At 36.5% G+C, this 24012-nt stretch overlaps 1 protein-coding gene across 1 annotated transcript in view; it reads left to right on the forward strand.

The window, feature by feature from the left end:
* Nucleotides 1–24012, forward strand: part of CNKSR2 (connector enhancer of kinase suppressor of Ras 2) — a 183876-nt gene that overhangs the window by 95785 nt on the left and 64079 nt on the right. The window contains exons 11-13 of the mRNA XM_014960185.1: nt 764–975; nt 4511–4600; nt 6209–6423. Of these exons, the coding sequence (XP_014815671.1) occupies nt 764–975; nt 4511–4600; nt 6209–6423 (517 nt within the window). The remainder of the gene's footprint in view (nt 1–763; nt 976–4510; nt 4601–6208; nt 6424–24012) is intronic.

The following is a 24012-nucleotide window of genomic DNA, read 5'->3' on the forward strand; positions in this document are numbered from 1 at the left end:
AGGAGAGAGCTCCTACTGCAAGCACAGCTTGCTCTCTTCTTTGCTGCCTTTGAGCAGTTTGCATTTTGAGAGAGTGGGTTGGGGTGTGGGCAAGGAAAAAGCAATCTTCCTGGGGATCTCTGCAGAAACTCCAAAGTGCATGCCTCGCAGAGGATTGCTGTCCTGGGGCAGCAGCTCATGATCAGGTGCTACACACTGTATTTGGTGCTGCATGGATGTACCTATACAACTTCTAGGCCTGCAGTGGTTGTGCAAGACTATGTCAAATGTCTATACATCATCGGTCCCTGGTTCTTCTTGCTCTGAGGTTAGTTTATAAGGAACCAGATTGAATTTGTCCATTCTTGCCATATAGCCACTGATGCAAATGCAACTATCTGATGCATTTAAAGATGCAAGTATAAAAAAGTAAGCTCAACATTATTTCTCTGCCCTAAATCACAAAATGCTAGGTAGAAATAAAGAAGAAGAAAAAAAAAAGTAGCTGCACATCAGCTTTATTTCTATAATTCTTTTCAAGAAAAAACAATAAGATGAATACAGTCTGCCAAAACATTCAATAAACAAAGATGTGTGAGGTAACTGGCACATATAAGCATACATATGCATGTATGATGTGTGATCCTGGTGTTGGTTGATGGCATCTGTTACCAGCTTGTATAAAATATTGACATATTCCCATGTTTATTGAAATATTCACAGTAAAGAAAAAATAACAGTGTCTTATTCCAATATATTAAAAAACCTCTCTTGTTTACTAAAGGGATGAAAAGGGAAATCTCCCTTGTGATGATGTTGGCAGACATATAGTGGGCAAGCCGGTTCATACGGGATCTGAATCTCCAAACTCATTTCTTGACCAAGAATATCGGAAACGCTTTAACGTGGTTGAAGAAGATGCAGTTTTGTACTGCTATGAATATGATAAAGGAAGAACAAGTGGTCCTGGAAGGAGAGAGAGCACACCAACATATGGTATGACATTGATCTAATAAGGATAATCACCATTTGTTGATTTTAGGATTTTCATGCATCTGCTTTATTTTTAACTGTGAAAATATTTTTAGTGGCCATTGATTTTGCTAAGAATTCTGTGCTACTGTAGTCCAATTTCAACCTAAGAGCTTATTCTGTGCAAGAAAAAAATAATTACTTATTATGATAGGGAGGGCAAGTCCAGTTTTATATTGCTGATTTTTCTGAATATAAATTCTATAATTTTGTTATCAGTTTAATCTTCCAGATTACACTTCAGTATAATTTCATTAAAAACAAGCAAACAAATAAACTGGCAGAAACCTATATATTTTTAATAAAAATACAGGATGGAATTGTTCTCCCAGTATAAGTGCAAGACTTGCATAGTTTTAGGAATTCAGCATTAGAAAAATTTACCCAAGTATAATAGTTTTAAAGATCAAAAACATTTCAGATTTACCAAGAGACGAACATGCTGTTTTCATGCTGCACTATGGTCTAAAAGTCTTTAATTTTTCTTTAGTCACAAAAATGAAGCATGACCAATGATAGAAAGCTGTACTAACTCCCTGTAACTTCCTATATGGGAAGTCATTACTTCCTATATATAGCAGTTTCTCTTTATTTGAGGTCATATGTTGTCTAAGAAAGAATTTTGCATGTAAAAACACAGGTGTATTCATGCTGCTTCCACGTCTTGGATTTTGACTTATTTAGGGTGAGAATTCAGAAACAATTTCTGATGAGGGTTTTTGTTCCTCAGACCTTTATGTTAAGATAAGATATGATATGATAAGAAATCATATCCCTTTAAGAAGACGACACATTTAATTTATGACAAAGCATAAATTTAGTGCATCATGCAGCCAAGCTCCAAAATCACTTGTGAGCATGAGCTGCATAAAGTATCCTCAGGACCTGGAGTGATGTGCTTGCACAACATTAAAGGATGCATTTTATAAAAATGCATCCTTTCTATACAACTACACAATCGTGCTGCAAAATCCTCAGTATCCTATTGATTTCAAAGTTTTTTCAGGTGTTTTCTAACCGTGCCCACAGTGTACGAAATAACTGCTAAGTTTTCAAAGTGGATATATCAATTTTATTACTCCAATATTCCCACTATTACAATTGGTGGATGCAGTCATTTCCATTAAAAAAGATGTACTCTGTGTTCCAGATGTTAAATTTTAATATTAGTGGTTTAGAGTGAAGAGGAATACCTTTCTTCTTCAAGGACTACTGAGTCCATTATTGTGTAACAGGGTAGCTTTTTTAGCCTTTTTTTCTATTAGCAGAAAGGGTTATAAATACATGGATCAAAGACCGCACTGAAAATCAGTCATTATTTAACACATTTGTTATACAGCCTTTCACTTTTGATCTCACTTCTTTTTAAATGAATTCACACCATCGAGTCCATTTTCATTTAAGTGTGTTTTCTAAAAATATTACTATTTCAGCATTAAATTCTAAAGTTTCCCACACAGCATTTGTTAGCATAACATTGTTGGCCAGACATGACCTTAGGATTTCACAGAAATCTGGAAAACGACAATAACACTTTTCTGGCTTATGGTGACCCATTAAAAAAGGTCAAACAAAGTCCCAAGGCCTCGAGAAATAATTCTCAATAATTCTCAACATGTACTCTTCATTAATTATGTGGTGGTGTTAATTTTTTAAAAAGTATTTCTCAGTCCTCCTTCATGAGAGGTTAATAGGGCCCTCCACAATTTCTTTATTGGAATCTTTTGACATTTTTTTGACAATGTTAACAAAGAGATTTCTCTTTCATGTTCTTACTGGTTTCCAACTGTTGTATAATTGTTGCTAATTGGCCTCGGAAAGCTTCTGTTAACATCCAAAGGAAGACATTTTCCTGAGTTCAGTCACCAGGGAAAACAGGTTTTGGGAATCCATGGGGGTTTACAAGAAGGAGATTAGCAGAGGTAGCAGGCAACTGAAACTTGAATTTGAGGAAAGATAAAAATTTGGTCATTGCAGTTTTGCTGCCAGATTAAAAAAAATAATAAAATGTGCACTTTGAACAGCTCAAGATTTTGTGGAAAGTTTGTTATGTCCATACCTTTTCATAACTTTCAGACTTACATGATTTTATTACTTTTGGTTTTAAGTGTGCAGATCCTTTCAATAAGTTCAGCCTCACGAAGAAAAAGTTGTATTCTAGAAAAAGTAAACATTGAAAGTTCTGATCAAGTAAACGTGAGCCAAATACATCCCCGCTCAGGAAATGACTTCTTAACTGTGTGCTCTAAATCTTGCTGGCTTCAATCAGACTTAAATATGTGTCCATAAATAGTAAAATAAATGATAAATAAGAAGTTAAATATATATGTTGTGTTTCCTGACACAAGTACAGACAGTACAACTTTTTGCCATTATGCTGCCTGCATGGTATTGGTGTATTTCCCATGGATGCCATACTTCAGTAGGTCAACAAGACATGTTTGAATATTTGCTTTCACTATAAACACATCTTTCTTTTTCAGCGTATCATGGATTTAACCTCCAAAATGTGGAATAAAGAAAGGATCACCTTTATGTAGGGGTTTTCTACTAAAATAATTAACAAGAATTCTGAAGTTTTTACTTCAAGTTCTGCTACTTCTAAAAACAAATTATTTTCCCACTTTTTGGTTTTGTGACCAGTAAATCTATTCAAAAAGAGCAAGGGCTGACCTTCTTGTGAAAACATTTTGTTTTCAGTCTGCCAGATTTTGTGCCGTATGCTATGCTATTCTGTGTTTTGTTTCAATATACTATTTAACTTGCTAAAAACTTCAGACCGCTTTAAATAACCCCACATAGCACACTTTCACTGAATTTCCAACTATATTTGTAGAATCCTTAAGCAGAAATCATAGTTCACAGCATTTTTTAAAAATCAATTCAGCAGCTTCCAAATAAAAATTTAAAAGATATAATAGTCTTAAGCTTTTCTGTCTCTTGCTGTCTGAAATGGAAGTGAATTTACCACTAGCAATGTACTTTGCTTTTGGTGGATTAAATGCTACGAAAGAAATTACATGTACAGTTTTTCTGCTTCTTTTCTTACTCAGTTACTGATGGATCTTTTTAAGCCCACCAGCAAAGATGCTCTTTGTGAAGGTACTTTAGTAATGTGGACACGCTGTTACCAACAATTCACAAATGCTTTAAAACATATTCTGTCCATGCGTGTGCCAGGGGCTTCCAGAATTATAAACAGATACTGTTCAGTGAAAACTAAAGTAATTTGATTGCATTTGCCAAACCCAGACATTTTGTAGGGCGCTGGATTTATTTTCTAAACTTAAAAAAAATCCATTAAATACTTAGCTGCTTCTTGTCTGCTAAAGAAAATAGAACTCCTATCTTAACCTCTTGTTCAGAGGTGATCCTGGATGCTCTTTCATAAGCAACCCTGTAGAATAGCAGCTTAGCGCATGATTTGTTCTTCTTCTAAAGTATGTTAGTTTAATACTGCCTTATGGTGCATGATCTCAATTTTTTCCTCTGTTTCCAGGGAAACTAAGGCCTATTTCTATGCCAGTAGAATATAACTGGGTGGGGGATTATGAAGACCCCAATAAAATAAAAAGAGATAGTAGGAGAGGTAAGTGATCGGAACACACGTCTTTTACAAGGCATTATGGCTTTAATCATGCTTTCAGCCATATATTTCAATGTCATTTTGCTGCTTGCTTAGATATATATTTTTGTGAACCTGTTTGAGGTTCTTTCATACGTATACTTAATTTTTTGCAGAGCCTTTTTTGAGGATTAAGAAAGTTGCTCAGCCAGGCAAAAGAAAATCATGATGGCAAAGCCCTGCTATTTGGCTTAACTTTATATTGGCATTTCATTGATTCAGCTGTATTATCCAGTCCATTTCAGAAATGCTCCTTATTTTGTAATACTAGACCACAAATGTATAGGTATTACTGCTAAATATTACTATTCTTAAATGAGAATTATATATCACATTTCTCTGTCTTCATGAGTTCTTTTTGGATGCAAAACATTTTAGAGCAGCGTGGGATTCACCTCAAAATCATTGAGAATAATTTTTTTCAAGGCTCAGATATGTAACTTCACATACAAAATTATAGCCTCTGAGATGGCTCTTATCACCTAGGAACAAGATGTTACAGTAATGATAGATATTTCAATAACAATATTAACTAAACATTTAGTAGGCATCAAAAAATGAAGCAGTGTTAGGAATTATTAGGAAAAGAATACAAGACAAATAAAGAAGTGTTCTTCTGCTGTGTAAGTTCTTGCTCCTACTGGGTATGTGTGCAGTTCTGGTCTCTTCATCTCTTTAAGAAATATGCAGTAGAATTGAAGAAGGTTTAGGAGACTACAGAAGTGATCAGATATATGGACTTCCAAACCAGAGTCAATTCAGTAGGCTGGCCATCATCAGTTTGGGAGAATTTAGGCTTGACATAATAAAGGCTTATAAAATCTTGTGTGGAATGAAGTAAGGAAATAGATTTGTCACTGTTTTTTTTCTGAAACAAGACCCAAAAGACATCAAATGCCTCTGTTGAGTGCTGGTTAAAAAAAAAAAAGAGCTGGCTTCTCATGCAGTTTGGGTTAAAGCTAAGGAACCTCTTGCCCCAGGAGGTTGTGGGTACTAAAAGTTCATATTAGTACAAGGAAAGACCAGACAAGTTCGTGAAAGACAAATCTGCTGAGGCTTCCTAAATTTGCAAACATTGTTTCTCTCTCAGGGTGTCCCTCAGCTATAAGCTGGTAGATGCTGGAAAAGTATTGAGGGAATGTATCCATGATATGGTAAAGGATCTCAAATGAATGTTCAAAGCAAATAGGTATTAAATGTATGACACCACAATTATTTGTATTCATTAGGAAATTGTTGGGAAAAAAAGATTACAGAAATGATCATAAGTGTATCATTGTTCAGTTTTTGAAGATTTCAAGACATAATTTGTTGATGTGGGGCTTCTTTTATATTCTGTTCCTTTTATTGTCAAAAATACCAGAAAACAGCAAGAATTAGTAGTTTTCCCTACCAAAAGATTGCTTTCATATTATATCCAGACCAAAGAAGCAAATGGGTTATGTAATGAAATACTCTTGGAGAGTTAAAGTTCACAATAGCTCTTAGCAAGAATATTATATATTTTGGAAGCAGGATTAACATACATCGAACAATTCACAATGATGTTTTGCATTACCTTTATTTTAACAGAAAATTCATTGCTTCGCTATATGAGCAATGAGAAAATAGGTCAAGAAGACTACATGTTTCAGAGGAATAGCAAAAAGGATACTGGGAAAAAGTCCAAAAAGAAAGGAGACAAGAGTAGCAGTCCAAGTCATTACTCTCTGTTGCCTAGTTTACAAATGGACTCACTGAGACAAGAAGTCATGGGCACACCTGGACCAGAAACTGCTTTGTACCACGTGAGTAAAAGAGTAAAAATAACATTAACAAAAGTTGTTCTGTGTTGTGATAAGAGATTGTCTTGTTTTTATGGTGGTGTTGAAACCTTTTTTGGACTACTGCAAATGCATTGATTCCTATTCTTCGAACAATAAGTAGATCTCAAAGAAATATTTTAGAGTTCTTTATTTCGCTGTTACAAATATGGGATGGGCACCGGTGTTCTATCTCCTTTAACTAGAAGATGTCATGTTTGAAGTGGGGTGTGGTATCTCTGCTTTGACTTACTTGCTACTGATGGAAAGGGAAAAAGCAGCAATTTCCAGACTGACTAGAAACCTTCTTTCCAGCATTTATGTCACTGCAATATGCTAAGTCTTACCAGACAAACCCATTTCTACAGGCACTTGAAAGGCCTGTTAATGGCAGGAGAACTTGTGGGAGGCATTTGGTTTTCCTTTGAGGTAAAGGGAGCTCTAATGTGTGTAACTGTTCTTAACGTGTAGCCTTCAATAACTCAAGTAAATGTGAAGGAAGGGATTCTGTTGAATAGGCTGTAAAAGTAATATTGCAGTAACTTGCTAGATTTTAAAATGTGTCAAGAAAATGGAGTTAGAAGATCACAACATATTTTAGATATGATATCATGTTCACCCCATGAAAGTATTTGCATTTTAGATCTCAGTAAAAGATGCCATTGTAGAGGAATATGCACACAGTAACTGTGCAGCAAAACAATAGCAATAATTAAAATTATCTTCATATAGTAACAAAGATTATGCAATTTAGATTGTCATTGTCTAAGGGAGATGGCAATGTGGGCTTGTCAGGAAGTCTGCTGTGAAAAACTGGCAGGTGAATCCTTACAACCTTTCAGAGACAAGTAACTCATTTTCTTGTTGAAAACATCACTACAGATTATCACATTATAATTGGTGTAGATTACTTGAAACTAATGGAGCCTTTACATCCTTTTACACCAGCTAAGTGCTTGGTCCACTGGCTCATGAAATTCCTTAGTGTGCAACAGTCTATAGGTAAGAGATAAATTTCAGAGATGTCATTTAGTATTAAAAGTAAATGCTAGTGGTGCACTTTAAATCAGGTCCCCAGATTCAAGAACTGCTATTCCTTTTCTTTTTCATTTGTAGTAGTTAAGTTATGATGATAAATACATTTTCTTACATTGTTATTTCCAGCTTTAGTTTTATTCTTTTTTTGTAATTTGGAAATCTGATAGTGGGGAGATTTCCATTTGCAAAGGCAGACTGATATATAGTGTTTCTGTAATACATGAAGCCAAGAAGATTGCAAGTGTCCCCAAACTGTCCTCTTTGTAATGTCTGCAGTCTTTCCTAGGAGGAATCTAATCAATGCAAGAGCCCTTGAAATCAAATATTTACAGAACAGAATAGAAAAGTTATTTGTGTAACGGAGGACTTTCCACTCTGTAAAGAACAGCGCAGTAAATTTGCAACACTTTCCATGTATCGAGAGAATATTCAACTCTCAATAACATTTCTTAGTGTACATTAAATTCTTGCCACTGTGCAGTAAGAAAAACTTTTTTTTAAGGTGCCGTTTTTGTTTTTCCTTGGTTTCCTCTATTACCCATTATGTCTAGTCTCCAAATTGTGTACAAAAATAAATGACACAGGAACCAGAAGATTCGTCAAAATTCTGATGTGGAAATTAATGAGCAACAGCAAACTTAGAGTTAACAACTGGAATTTTTTATTAACTTTGAATACCTGTCTACAAACAGCTGCACTATTAACACTACAGATTCCACCAGTGCGTGCTTATCCTTTTTGTGTATCATTACCATTAAAGGATGTCTCTCTATATAATGCCACTGAACCTTCAGCATCTTTTTAGAAGTTTTGTGGGAGCTTATTTATTTATAAAAATAAATAAAGGTTATTCGCTCTTCAGAATACAAATCGGTATTGATCTGCTGGCTGGCTTTGCAGAAAAATGGATGAAATAAACAGAAAGAGGAAGCTTGGGCCATTGATTTGTCCCCGGGGAAATGGGAGGGAGCCTTCACAAAGCATTTACAGCCCTCTGCAGCTGATTATTGCTGGTCCTATCACTGGGAGCCACCTGGCTGCCACTGTGCAGTACAATACAGTTCCCTTTCTGTGGTAATGGCACCCAAGCATACTGACTTATGAAACCCTAATCTAGTTTGCAGATAGGGCTATATGTCTTTGTCACATAGCAGACCCAGAGTTTTTTGTATTAAATTGGGTAGAACTTTTCTTAAAATCTTAAATAAACAGTGCAGCAAGCAGGCAAAGAACAGGGGAATACAGATAAAGCACAAGGAACTCATATCTGGATGCAGTACAATTTTATTAAACTATAGATAACAAATAGGAAAGTGAAAACATACTTTATGCTTAAATTGCAAATTTCATCTTAAAGATCACTAAAAAGTTACTGTCCTATTAAAAATATTTTTTTATGAGCATCATTCACAAAGACTTTGGATTATCTGTAAATGGGAGCCCCTGGATGAGCATGAGTTCAGTGCAGAGGAAGAGTGTTAACTTCAAAAACTGCGCTAATAGTAGTGAAAGAGACTGAGGTTTTTGATTTGGGTTTTTGTTTGGTTTCAGTTTGGGGTTTTTTAGGACGTTGGTGTTTTTCTCACGTGAGAATATCAGACAAAGAGAGAATAATATCACTCTCCACACTGCATACCACACGCCAGTGGATTTTCCTGAAGTGCAGCTCCTACCAGGTGGCTGTAGTTCTACCTGTACCTATGGTGCCTCAATTGTTTGCATTAGGTCCCAGTACTAGAGGATACTCCAACACGCTTATTCCCTGGTTGTTCTTGTTGTTAAAAGTTTTCACCTGTTAGCCTGTGTTTGCTTGGCTTCTATGTCCAACAATAATTATAAATGTACCTATATCCTATAGGTTTAAATGTCTTTTGTTACCAAATCTGCCAATATAGGAACTTACAGGTTGTAATCAAACCACTTTGCAACCATCTTTTGCTTAAAAAAGGAATAGAATGAGCATCCTGGGTTTCTCATCAGAGAGTTTGTTTTCGTATCATTTTATCATTTTCAAAATTCTTTCAACTCCTTATATTTAATCCTAAAGTACCCTAAGCATCCTTCCTAAAGTACCTATGCCAGAACAGGACATAAGTTTCCAGGAGCTGGACAGAAAGGTAATATAAGCTTTGTATTCCTTTTTACTAGTTCTCTATTTAAATATTTAAAGAACTGTTTACCCATTTTAACCATAGAGTTGGAGAGTAGGAATATGTCTATTACTTGATGTTGGTTTTATTTTTTTCGATTTGCAAGATTCACAATCTAGTAATTTATATCTTGCATTCTTTGTTTTTATATGTATATATAACATTGTGTATGGTTGGCCATGTTGAAACATATATCTTCTCGGGCATGCTTGCCGAATAATCTATGTCTGAAGCAACCCTTCTGAAGCAAGTATTAAACACTAGAGAGTAAGGGCTCTGGACCCTCAAATTGGGCCCAAATGATTCTCAAGTCCATAACAGCTTCAGGAATCTGGGGTCTGCTGTGGAATGGAACTACCAAACCCCTTATTTTGAAATTATCTTTTTAATATGCATATTCTGTGAAATAAAAAAAATCCACACATTTAATTTCTTTATTTTCTTTCTCTATTTTGTCTTCCCTTTTTTCTGAATTCCCTAGAATAGAAACCCTGGTGCTCACTCAGCATTGGAATCTCATGTCATTCACTGGTTCTGCGTTACCTTTATACAATGACATTCTCAATTTTTTTTGAGTCCATTGATATGTTAAATAATTTTGGACTAAGGGTGCATCCCACTAGTTAATGATGAATTCCCCTTACAATTCCAGGCCTCTTTTCTTTTGAATTTTGCAGCCATTGACCTGTGCAGTTGATTACCTTTTTTACTGTGAAGGTTTTCTGCAGAAAAGCAGCTTTTGCAATTGTGCTGACTTCAACTCCTTGCTTCTACTGCTTTTATACATGGCTCTAAAGAAAAGAAAAATCTTTGATCAAAAAAAATACACTGATGAATACCAGAAATGGTATGTTTTTGTCTTGTAAACAAAGTGGATGGTGTTAAAAATTTACTATGGTAACTCAGAAGTGCGTGGTTGTTGTTTATTTGCTAAAAGTTATTTTGAAAAATGCCAGCAGATTCAAATTGTTATATTTTGAAGTGGTCACAATAATGTCTCAGTCTAGCATTTTCCTGACTGTCAGTATACTAAATTTGCATAAAATCACTGGTTTTAACAAATTTTTTTTGTACCATTGACTTGCCAGTACAATCAAAAATTATGTGGTCAAGGAAACATTTCAGTTATGGCCTTGAAAAGTGAACAGTGTTTACTTGTGTCCACTGAACAAAACTGATGTGCTAGCTGACACAATCGCAAAATAAAAACTAGTTTATGTTATGTCTGTGAAGTAATAATCTTTTGTATCCACTTACAGTATTCTTTTAATCCTCACATGCAAAGTGTCTTCACCACTTTGCTTTGTTTTGTTTCCTGTTTCAGAAAGTTTTTCCAGCGTATGTTGATTTCTAGCCAAGCTGTTGGTTTTGCATTCCATTTTTCTTCCTCGGTATTGCAAAAGAAATACCAACACAGAGTGTTAATGTTTTTATTAAGTCAAGGCAAACTGTTCGAGCTGTTGCTAATCTTGTGTGCAAGCAGGTGTTCAGTGTGATCTATTACTGTAGATATAAAATGGTGCAGTTAAAATTGTCTTGGACCTTTGGGGCACAAGAGATGAAAGCTCTGACACATGATTATAGTTTTTTAAGTTCATTATGTTATTCTGTATAGGAATTTCCTTGGCACGTTGTGCTTTGTTTTCATTGCAGGAAAATAATGCAATTATTTAGAAGGGAGATAGCATCGTGAGTCAAAAGAATTTCTGTATCAGGTTAATAATCTGTTCCTTTCTGGATCAATAGAACTTTAGTTTAGAAACAACATTGCTATGGGAAGAAAAGCTTGCAGCCTATTGTAATGGTAGGGAGTTACACAAAAAAAAGTAATCTTGCTTGCAAACTGTTTCCAAACCTACACCAATAAACTTATATTATTGACCTTGTTCTTTCTCCCTTCCTGCCTCCTATCCCTTTGCCTTTTCCAGTGTATGCTCACTTGTTCATATGTATTTAGCAGTACCTAATGACTTGCTTGTCATAGGAAAAGTGACAAAAACCTAACAGCTTCTTACGTTGCTGATAACCAGCCTATTTAAAATTCTTTAATTACAGCAGTTTTCTTGATCATTTTAATCATTTTTGAAAATAAAGTAAGTTGAGTGGCAAGAGGTACCATTTCAAGTTCATACATCTGGAACAGGTGGCTCAGGAATGCGTGCAGGAAAGAAACAAGGGATTCATTCCATAGAGATTTTGCCAAATCTACATGTATAGATATGTACACATGCACTATAGTTAATGTTCCAGTTTTACTTTAAATAAGGGAGGAATGACATAAAAGCCATCAGTTGGAGGGGTTTTTTGCTGCAAATTCAATGAAGTTGGTGCACCTTTGGCAAACTTATTTTTTTTTCCTCTTTAGCAATGTGTAACTCTCCATGTGGTTGGAGTGCAGCTCGGTGACTCTTTAACCCACATAATTAATTTCAGTACTTGCTCCAATGAGCACCTACGGAGTGCCAAGCATTCTCCTTTCTACTCTGCCAGTGAAGACGCGGAGGCAATAACTATGAGGGATTTGGCCAAGGTTACAATTTCAGTTGTCTCTCCCTGCCAGTCCTTGTGAGGTTGCTGAGCCCGTTCAGCTCGGTGGGTTTGCTCAGCAGAGCTGGTGGGTCTGCATCAGCCTGGGTGTACAAAGTTTAATTGGTTGCAGCGGTGATCTTGTTGAACCTACTGTTAAGTGAAGATTTGCTTATGGACCTATTGCAAAAAACAGGGTTTAGCTGATAAGATATATTGGAAAGGGGAGACAGTAACTTTTAAGAAAAATAACTTTTCTACTTAAATGATGCCTATTTCCAGATATTTCTTGCCTCCCACCTACCCCATCCACAGAAATGGAAAATGCTTTTTAAAAGTTCAATTCAAAATGTATGTATTTAGATGTTCTCTTACAGAGGAGAATTTACCAAAACCTCATGATTTTGAAAACTTTAAAAGCTAACTGTACTTAAGTGGTTGATTTTTTTCTTACTCCTCCTCTTCCTCTGCAGAAAAGCTGAAAGGAAGAAAAAAGAGAATGTGCTTGAACATAAAGTACCTACATTTTTAATGAGAATTCTTGGCTTGAATACTCATGTATTTATGAAACCTTTTAATTATAGTACTCAGTAACTAGCATTTAAGAAAGTGAAGAACATATGCAAAAATCTGAATAGAAATGGTATCTAATAAGCCATATATACTGGAGAACTATTTACAAAAAAAACCCAACCAAACATCGAACAAAAACACCCCACAGAAAAACTAGCAGTTTATTATAATTGTAAGCATCGTAGTATTTAAAGAACTTTTGCTTGGTGAATTTTTAATATGGATATTTGTAATTAAACAAAAATAAGTTTATAGGGAAAAAATTGAAAATCAGTTGCACAGATGTTAAGTAGGTGTCTGAAATCTAGAACGTCCTTGTACCATTTCAACAGATGGAGTTGGTACATTTTCTTCTTCAAAATGTTTGAAGTCCAACTATGGCCATATTTAAATATAAAGGCTTCCTTTTTTTTCTCTCTGTTTTCACAATTGTCTATAGTTAGACTTGGAATAAAAATCTAGCAGTTGATATCAAAGTCCACTTTAACCTACATGCATAGTGAAAAATATTTTCCATGAGGATTTCCATAATTTGTGTTAACATTTGAATTAGCATTGCTTCTTCTCTGTGGTCTTTCATCTCCATTTAAATATTTGTAGTAAAATAATACTGAATAATACTTGCAGAATGATTACAGACTTAAAGGCATCAATCATCACCAAAGGAAATTTTAAACTCCTTCTTGAAAATGTACTTGTAAGAAATACTTGATTTAAAAAATTATGCTTGTGTTAAAGTTAAACAGCATTGGCATTTTTAGATTCCCAGCTAAGAAAGTGCACTGGATCTCAAAGAACTCTCCAGAAATTAAATGAACATTTTTGAAGAGTTTTTGAAATATGTCATAATTGTGAAAAATTTCAGTCTATCTATTACCAGAGTAAGAAAGGATTAAAAAGCTCGTTTTTCTGCTGCTTTGTTGTAATTTAGCCCTTTACAGTCTAAGTATAGTTGTACATGCACTAGCTTGCACTGTAAAGGTAGCAAAATTGAATGTAGCACATATACCACTGAAATTTCACGAGTGAAAAAATTATCATTTTTCATGATGTCTAGCCTTTTCAGAAATAGCTCTCTCAGACTGGACTCCAAGTAGGCTCCCAGGTGCCTCAGTAGAAAAGTCCAATAGTTTGAACTGCTGTGATGCCCTAGTTTCTTCTCAAGTACTTGTATGTTTATGAAGGCCCAGCACAGCTTGGCCTGGTAAAAACTAAACACTGGAATATCCCTCTCTGGAGATGACTGGAGCATTTATGATATGTACATCCCTTTCTTCTGTAGGTTACACCAGTCACCTTACACCTTAGTTGTTGTAGTCTTATGGGGATGTAGGAGAGCACTTTAGCCTGTGCTACAACTTCAACTCCTTGATCATTTTCCCATCAATGAGCATGTAACAAGGACATTAGGATGTGACAATATCTAGGTCATGTAGATCGATATTCCACATGTGTGGAATTCCATAATCTGATTTGGAGTTCTTTTGAAAGACGCAACATCTATTCAGGGGCAATAGCGCTAGTAGAATATTTTATATAATGCAATGTGGAGTAGAATAGCCAATTTTGCTCTGAAAGCATCATGAGTGCGTAGCTTGTATCCATTCCTCTTGTTAGCTTCCTCCAGTATAATTCAGGTGTAGTTCTTTTGCTCTGAGACACAATTGGAAAGAATAACAATTAAAAAATTCAACAACAATTAAAAAATTCAGTAAGGGGAAAACAGGTAAGAGGTAAGAAAGGTAATGGAAGATTCTTATCTAATTCCTTCTAGTGCCTCCATGACTCTGAAACACTGTCGTCGTGTCTCACAGCACAAAATCATCCCATTGGCCATAGGCAGCTCTGAATGCCTACACATTGGCACATGTTGGGTTTCTTTCAATTGGAGACACAGGGTTTTATGTATCTGATTGAGACAGAAGAGCAGCATCTCTCACATTCTCAATCTGGGATAGTGGCTCCAGCCCTTGGCCAGCTTCTTCACTCTAAAAAGAAACCATTTAAATGATACCATATGTATTTCTTCCTTTGAATGCAGCACTTTATAAATGTAACAAGCACAAAACAAGTAACAAAAATAGTATCCATGTTGTTAAAATCAGCCTGGGAACTTCATCTAGGTCATAAGTGAAGTGTGGTATATAAAACAAAGAAAATGGTGAAACAATTAACAGTTAACTAATAAGCAAGGTAAGCCTTACTTCATAAGATACTTGTGAAATTAGAAGGGACTGGGATAGCCGTAAGATTGTTGTGCTAAAAGGCAAATGTGCTAAAACCCCTCCATCTGGGTTTGGTAAAAATCTGGTCCAAAATAATTCTTCTACATTTCTGAGAGAAAAGGCAAGAGAGAAACAGCATATAAATTCCTTGCTAATGGAAGATGGCATTGTATTATTTTTAGACTAGTGCAATCAACATAGAGGAATAGAGAGGCCTCCTGGGTCTAGTCCTCTGCTATTGCAGTTAATCACCTTCATTTAATCCTATTCAGATATGTATTAAACTTCACATTTAAACATGGTATGAATTGCTAATGATGAGACCAGTAAAAGGTGGTAAACTGGGTAAATGGGTGGCCAGTTGTTATAATTCCAAGAAAAATGTTGTACAGAGGGCAGGAAAGAGAACATGATAATTATAATTAGCCTGCCAGCAAGAGAAAGGCATCACTTCTAATGAACTTGCTACAGAAAAAAACCTAAACATCTCAGAAACCATCATAAAGCGGCCTGGAGGGAACCTCAGGAGGTCTCTACTCTGGTCTTTGGCTCAAAGCAGGGCCAGCTCTGAGGTCAGACAACGCTTTGCCCCGTCAGGTGTTGAAAACCTCCTGAGATGGAGACCACACGAACTCACGGCCCACCTGCTGCACTGCTTGGCTGTTCTTATGGCAAAACAGTTGGAGGTGAGAGATAAACAGGGATTTCAGCAGCAGCTGAGAGGATAGCAACTTGCTTGCATTTAAGGCATAGTTTCTGTTGTTTCATTGCTGTTTAGCTAAAATCATCAAAAGTGCTTCAGTAATCTCATATTTGTTTTGCCAGTTCTAGATTCTGAGTCCTTTGAACTCAAGACTGAAGAGAGTGGATGTGCATATGCAGCTTTTATAGTTGAGTTCTGGTTAAGTATACATTTTGTGAAATAGTAATATTTCATCTCTTCAGGAGGGACTGCTAAGTTCTTTTAATTATGCAGAATAGTATCTGTGTTGTTCACGATGAATATTACTCCTGTCACAAGTGAGAGAATATTTTCACATCTGCATTGCTTCTCTTTGAAAGAAGCAGTTAATACCATGAATTTTCTCTTGTTGGGGAAGTGGTTGCCGAAATTAAATTTGAAGGCATTGAACGTGAGAGATTTTACATCTATTTCTATATACTCTGTCATTTTTATTAAAATCTAGAGTTAACTATTGCAGCAAAGCAAAATGCTCTAGAGATGAGGTAACTTTGGTTTATGGGCCATCATGAAGCACAATTGGAGTTTTTGGTGGAAAAAAATTATTTTAAACTTTCTCTATTACCTCCTTTCACATCTGACCATGAGGGAAAAAATGGCCTGTTATAATTTCTTTCCATGTCGAAGCTGGGGAATTCTTTAAAAATGAGAGACTTACAGTAAAGGTCGTCTAGCCCAGCTCTGCTGGTCTAGATTTATTCCTTACTGCATATGATAAAATGCTCCAAAAGTGTAATTTTACATTGTCAAGAGATGTAGATCTATAGACTAATAAATCTCCCAGCTCAGAACATTTCCTAATTTCCTTTCACATCCCCATTCTGTATTTTTGTGTTATCTATTTCAATTAATCATTCCTGGTTGCATTCTGCTTTTATTACATGGTAGAGGACTTTTGCTTTTGTAGGTGTTAACATTTTTTGTACATCAGTAAGCTGCATTGCCTGTAGCTGGTACAATCACAACAGCACAGTTGAGGGTTGTTGTTTTTTTTAATGTAGAGTAGGTGATTTGGTCCCCCGGTTATTCCCCTTTGATAAAGAAGAGATTAAACGCAGCATTTTGTAGCAGAGCAGTGTATGTCAGGCTTTGCACAGAGGGGACTCGGCATGAGTTATGACTGCAGTATGGTGGGGAGTGTTGCATCTATGAGAACTTTAGATCTAGGTCCTGACTTCTCACCTGGCTCCTCTCTGGTACTGCTTTCTGTGCAAAGAAAAGGGAGGCCTCAGGACTAGGAAAGCAGGGAGCCAAGGACACTGGCTGGCATGCGGCATGAAATGCGGCGTTCTAAAAACCTTGTGCCAAGTGGTGAAAAAGTTGTTTGAATGAAGGGAGCACAGATGCCCATTTTAGTGTACCATTACACCTCCTTTGCCAGGAGGTGTAATGATAGAACAAGGGGAAACGGTTTTAAATTGGAAGAAAAAAGATTCAGATTAGATCTCAGGAAGAAATTCCTTGCTGTGAGGGTGGTGAGGCCCTGGAACAGGTTGCCCAGAGAAGCTGTGGATGCCCCATTCCTGGAAGTGTTCAAGGCCAGGCTGGATGGGGCTTTGAGCAACCTGCTCTAGTGGGAGGTGTCCCTGCCCATGGCAGGGGGGTTGGAACTCGATGATCTTTGAGGTCCCTTCCAACCCTAACCATTCTATGTGATTCTATGATTTTATCAGAATGCGTTGACAAGCAGCACGAGTGTTTCCGAATAGGTGATTTTTTTCAAAGTAGTGGGATTGACTCCTGCAGGAGTCTCTGCCCCGCTTACATGGCGGTGGCCTCTCAAGCCTGTTGCTGGCACATAATGTGGGAGATTTGTATTGTTGCACCTGGGAGGAAAATGGCTCTTTGCAGCAGTGCGGCTCCTGAACAGAAGCTGTTTTATTAGGTGTTTCTATTTTACTGGAAAGAAGTGCTTGTTGCTTAGCACCTGATCTCTGAGTCAACCAATCCATCTCAGCTACTGTGCTGTGGAGGAAAAAAAACTTGTATTTTTTATATGGAGATAACTGCTTTTTGTCCATTTCCCAGGTGTATCCCTTTGCTTTCAGATGAACCCAAGTAGATAGTATTTCTAACACCACAGAATTCTGACTTTAGAATTAAGTGTAAAACTAATTTTGTAAGCTGGTTTGTACTCATAAGGTCACGATAGCCAGCACATAATTTAAAAGACCTAATGTTAACTTTCGCCACCTCTAAGAAGTGCTGTTTCATCTTAGAGGAAATTTTTCTGAATTCCAGAAAGTAATGCGACTTTTATCCTGGAATGAACTGTTCATTTTCTACCTTAATTCATAGGTGCAATGGAAACGTTTGGTATGAATTTTAACAGAATGTACGATGGCTGAGATACAAAGGCTCTTTCTCTCATTTCTCCATGGAAACTTCCCCTCTGTTCAAGATCTTGTTACTTCTATAGACAAGAGCTACCTGAATTCAGTCCTGATGTGTAACTATTACTACGGCTATTGCTGCAAGCTATTCCTGATAGCACGGTGCACTGATAAAGAGGCACAAAGCACTATGTTCTGGAAATGTCATTTTAGTCCTGAAGGGTACAAATACCAAGAAATCTCTAAGCCATGGAAATTATTATAAGGACATGTCCTTAACAGTGCTGTAACCAGTAGATAAGGTTTTCTCCTGATGAGTGGTACTGCTTAAAAGGAGAAAATTTGGGTTTGTATGTTTTATCTTCTAGAGATGGGCAAGGAAAGCATTTTGGTGGCCGTAATTTGTCTTGTGCATCTCCATTGCTAAGACTGCTGCTTTCGCACATAACTGTGCAGTAATTTCCTGTTTTACCAAAGCCTTTGTAAACTTTTTAGCTCCAGAAAAGTGCAATTTTCTGTTTTATTGATTTTTCATTTATATTTTTGAAAGTCAGAATGAGGTTTTGTTTCTTTCCCTGAAAGAATATTATGCCCAAGTGCTAGCAGATAATAGCTTGCAAGAGTTTATCTTCCTTAAAGCAAAAATCTGTTTTCTCAGTTCTGCCCTCAGAGCACCTATATCCCCTGCACTTTTCTCTGTCACACAGTCAGACTGAGCAATTTGAAAGATATCATGCCGAGGGACACAATCAGAAGTGTTGCTGACTGCTCCTACAGAGGGAGATGTGTAGGTACTCTTTTCATAATAAGCAAGCACCTAGGTGTTGTAGGGGGGGCATGGGACCTTTATTTTAAGGTAATAATTTTTCATCTAGTAATACTATGGGTCTTATGCAAGATTTTGTTAATGCCTTGTGTTGACTTCTGTGGTGGTTTACAACAGTTTTCTTCCCAGAAGGTCCAAGATTGGTTCCATGCTGTGCCACAGACCACCTCTCTAATCTAACATAGATCACTTGCAGAAGAAATTTCTTAAATCTGCTTGGATAGTCTTACTGTTTTAATGTATAGATAAATATACAGAGGAAAACCTAGCTTTCCCATGAATAAGACAGAAACTTTCTAAGCAAAACCAGATTTTACCTGGAGGAAATTGCATTGTTTGAAAGAGATTTGTTTGACTGACTGATACCTGCTGGAGGGGGGACACTACAGGGCACAAGCACTCCAGAAGGTTTCTGGAGTGCATATGGGGTGACTTGTCTCAGTGATACTTTGTGAAAGGACATAAAGTGAAATATAGGAAAATCCATGTAAACATAAGAAAAAACTACTTTTACTTTGAATATGGTTTAACTGGAGCGGGTTGCCCATGGGGTTTATGGAGTCTCCATCTTTGGAGATACTGAATATCCAACTGGACACAGCCCTGAGCAATCGTCTCTAGCTGACCCTGCTTAGAGCAACGGGGTTGGATGTGATGGTCTCCAGCCATTTTGTGGTTCTCTGACAAGGTCCGTTCTTTTCAGTAAGAGATGAAACTGGGAGTTGCTCTGTGGTAGAAATATAAATAAAGGGTTAAATCCTGTTCTGTAATGTGTTATAGTTAAGATTCTTCTTCCATCTTAAATAAATGCAGTGGAAACATACACAGTGATGGAACAACTGATGCATCTTGGACTTTTGCCTTTAAAGAATACATATAGTTTTTGAACCCTCCCTTTCTCTCTTAGATTACTTACTGTCAATAAAAGCAGTGTGGGAGGTAGCAAAATTACATGTTGCAGAGTAGATGTGGAGCAGAAGAATGATCTCAGAATAAATTATTCTAATGAACAGCACTTGTCTAGTTTAACTTTTTATCCTCATTTGCTTCAGGCGGCTATGACAGTGCTGCAGTCCTTGTTCTGTCAGTCTAAAAGAGAGTGGGGAAATTTGAGAACTCTCATTTAAATTTGATACTATCCAGAAGTTTTACTGCTTCAGTATTTCAATTGAAGAGTCCTGTGGCTTAATGGCTATGAAGGAGAATCTTTCCCTAGTGGTAGAAAGCATTTTCTCAACACGGCCTGAAGATTTAAAAATTGTTTTAATTGTTTTTTCTAAATTTTGCATGCATTATGCTAACAAATTTGCACAGACAATTTGCACTAGCTTGTGCAATTGCAAATTTGCATCCAACTAATGCAAAATTTGCCACAGACCCCACTAAATTATGAGAAAAAGTTTAGGGATGGGAGAATGAATAAAAATTGCTGAACAGAAAAGCTATGCTTGCTATCACATTGCAGACCACCACAGTTCTGTCCTTCATTAGCATACTCTTCTTGGATAAGCGGATATAGGAACACTTGTATAAAAAGATGAGGCATCTTTGATATTAACAGACCTTGTTGACTGTGTAATAAGGAGCCCACTCTTCATGGGTAGCATAGCCATTGTCTACAACAGAAGCAGCTATAAAGTTGGCAGCTTCAAGGTCTCAGGCTACATTTTTTTACAATAAAAAGTTCTTAGCGTATTCCTCTTAGGACATGTTCTGTTTCTTTATCCTTGTGGTCACTAACAAAATGCATTAGGAATTCACGGTCAGAACTCCAAAAATACAGAAACCCAGATAGAGCCGTGACTGTGCATGACAGATGGCGTGTACTGTAGATCCAGTACCTCCTAGAAGCGTTTCATAACGCTACTGTGGGGAAAGGAGAGAATGAGTAGGAACAGGAATGGGGCCATTGGTTGTCAGGTAAATGTAGAAAACTATTAGGTCTTAAATGGACTTTTTGGCTGCTGCCAAGAAAACTATTCCTTTGCCAACTTTTGCAAATACACATTCATTTGGCCTTCTGAAAAAGTGAGACTAAGGGAGGAGGAGGAATACAGTGTGTAGGATAACATACCAAGCCATAAATTCTGGGATCCATTCTTCCACTGAATGTTAATATGTCAGTGCCTCTCACAACCCATTTGACAGAACCAGTGATTCATGCTTCTCTCTGTCTGAGGTACCCGCCATTTAAAAGAGAAATACCCACATGATATTTAGTATAATGATTCTGCCTTATTCGTTGACATTATTTTGTTTGTACTACAAAAGCTCATTTTTAGAAGTCTGGTCATATATAGTGTTCCTACTGTATTTTAGTATTAAATGTCTTAGCTAGAACCCTAGAGAATGCTGTCCTTTTAAACCCAGGTATGGTATTTTTTATTATAAAGCATGCTCAGGAGCAGAGAGAGCAGAATTATCTGTTGCCAAAGCACCAAAAGATCAAGATTTGATTCAGTACGTTTTGGTTTTGGGAGGCAAAGGTTTCAGGGTATTGTTAATCAACTGTGGCATCCTTTGTCTGTAAATCACTTTTCATTCCAACTCACCACGGATTTAGGAATTTCTTATATGATGACTGTTTTGTCATCACCTGTGACTGTAGCTTAAGAAATATTTCTGGATCTGCTCTCACGGCTGTGCTTTTGTATTAGATTTTCTCTCACATGGGCCATCCCATTTACTCTATTTACATTTTACCTATCCAAAGTGAAGCCCGGCTTTTAGAAGGGTTGTGTAAACTAGAGCTCTTGCAGCATATTAAAGACTTTATTCACAGTTTAGTGCCACTTGGTACCATTTCTGGGCAACTAAATAGTTGTATCAACAAATAAATCAGTATGTTGAATGTATGACAAGTTCAAAATCCAGAAGTAGATAACGAGTGAACAATTATTCAGCAAAATGTAAGAAGAAGGATTGTGAAAAGTAGGATTTGGAATAACCTTAGAGTTTGTGATTACTGGAACAGGGGTATTTCCTGAAACAGCCTTCATGATGTGACAGATCAGATATACCAAGCGTGAGATTTTTTGCAGATATTCATTGTGTTAGCAGTCTCTGAACCCCAGTCAACACACAAAACTATTCAAACTAGACACTGAAGTCTTTGCCTTCCTAAATAGGATCATCACTTAGAGCATAGTCTTTCCTTATCCCACTTGTTTAGTATGTTTTGAGTGTAATTTCACCCATAGATGCTTCATTTGACCCTTGGTCCTGGTAACTGGTTCCTTCAGAGCACCAAGTGTGGCCCAACTTCAGCTCTTGTTCCCAAAACTGCCTGGCAGTTGCCCTGTATGGACTCAGCTAGCTTCAAGACCTAGATGATTATTAACGGTAATCTTTTTTGAGGGCTAAACTTAGTAACAGGTCAATACCTGCTCCTGCTGTATACAAAACATTTATCTATCATGAATGAAATTCTGCTGCTGATTGGCAAGAGGTTTCAGACTTTCTGAGCTGCCAGAGGTCTTCTCTCATCATACCTTGAAAACTATATTTTTCACAAATATGCATAAAAATACTTAATAGTATCTATTCTTAGCTCTTAATGGAGACTAAACAAGATGGTAAACAAAAAAGATTTTGGCAAAATTCTCTGTTGGGAGTACCCTTAAGTGTGAGTTGTTAATAGTGATGGATAGTGTGACAATATAATATCAATAGGTTTGAATTTTTCCCCCTTTTCACTCTTCTTTTAGCTCCAAAATTTTGGATCTCAGTACATCAAATGTGGAGAAACAACTATAAGTGGTGACTCAAGACTGTGAAAACAGAACATTGCCAGTGTTCTGAAAGTATTGAGTGAGAGATCAGTCAAATAATTGGCAGCACCAGCTTTCATTTTTTTCCAGATACTGCCTTTTCCATCTGCAGCAAAAAGTTCCAGTAATCAGAAATATTATGAGCTGCTCTGCTGAAACTAGAGAAAGTTATCTTACAGTGACAGAGGGGAACTGTCTGACTGTAAATAGTTCCTTAGTGTCTAAACTTGCAACTTGAGAAAAATTGAATTTGACTTGAGGTCTCAAAAAAAAAAAAAAAGTAAGATACCTGTCATTTCCCTTCCCAATCAGACTGAGCTCAAATTCCAGTAAAAGAGTTGGAGGTTATTATTTCCATAACCTGGTTCTCTCTTCCAGCTTTCTGAAAATGAGCGAGGTGAAAATCTCTGAAGTGAAGAAACAAGTAAGCACTTGAAAGATGATTTTAGGAGCTGTCAAAATTAGTACTAATTGGTATGGCCAATCCAGATCTTCAGAGAAACTTCAGTTATGGTCTTTTTTAGGTAGACCTACAAATTCTATAACCATGAAGGAGTTCATGTAACTATTAGAACATATCTGCTTTTTGGACATGGATGTTGTGTTCTGTTGGTCTCACGTGGAATTTATATTAGATCTTAGAGAAGCTCTTATGTAGATATAGTTTGACCCCAAATCTTTAGACTTCTTCCTCAGACTCTTGAAGTTTGGCAAAATAACCAGTCCTCCCAAATCAATAGTTTTGAAAGCCAGTCTACTTGTCTTCTACTTTATTTGAGGTATCAAATGGAACAGAAAATTTCTAACTTTCATCATAATATGAGTTATATCAAATATTCATCTTCCCTGATAGCTGTTTCACAGCAATTTAATATTGATATTGGAAGATCAGTTTATTAAGTTTCCTATTTGGCATGAAACAAATAAATTAATTGAAACTTAAATGATTTAACACTTTTATTTAAATATGTTTTTCCACATAGAGAGCTATTAAATTACTACAAAATAGGTCATAATAAATACTCACATTTTGAGGCTTCTGAATGTTAATGACTAACTTTTAATCTTGCTTCCCTTCTGAGCAAATATACAGAAGCATGGTACTAATCAAGTATGAATACTTTATTCCAAGAACTGAAAACAGTCAGAAGCTTGAATAACTCTGAGGGTGAGAGAAAAACCTCATTTCTTGAAAATTTTGTGGCATGCATACAAAGATGCATGCATGCAGATATTGTTGATTATACCATCTATATGTAATTTTTTTTCTTGCTAGAGGAACAAATACAGTTATAGGTGTTGGGTGACCCCCTTTGTTAGTGCGAACCTCCATCTGGAAGATTTTTACTAAGTAGCTGTATTACTGTGCTATAATCCCAAAAGCATGGAAA

This window comes from Calidris pugnax, unplaced genomic scaffold (assembly GCF_001431845.1).
Source record: "Calidris pugnax isolate Ruff unplaced genomic scaffold, ASM143184v1 scaffold188, whole genome shotgun sequence".
Lineage (NCBI taxonomy): Eukaryota > Metazoa > Chordata > Aves > Charadriiformes > Scolopacidae > Calidris > Calidris pugnax.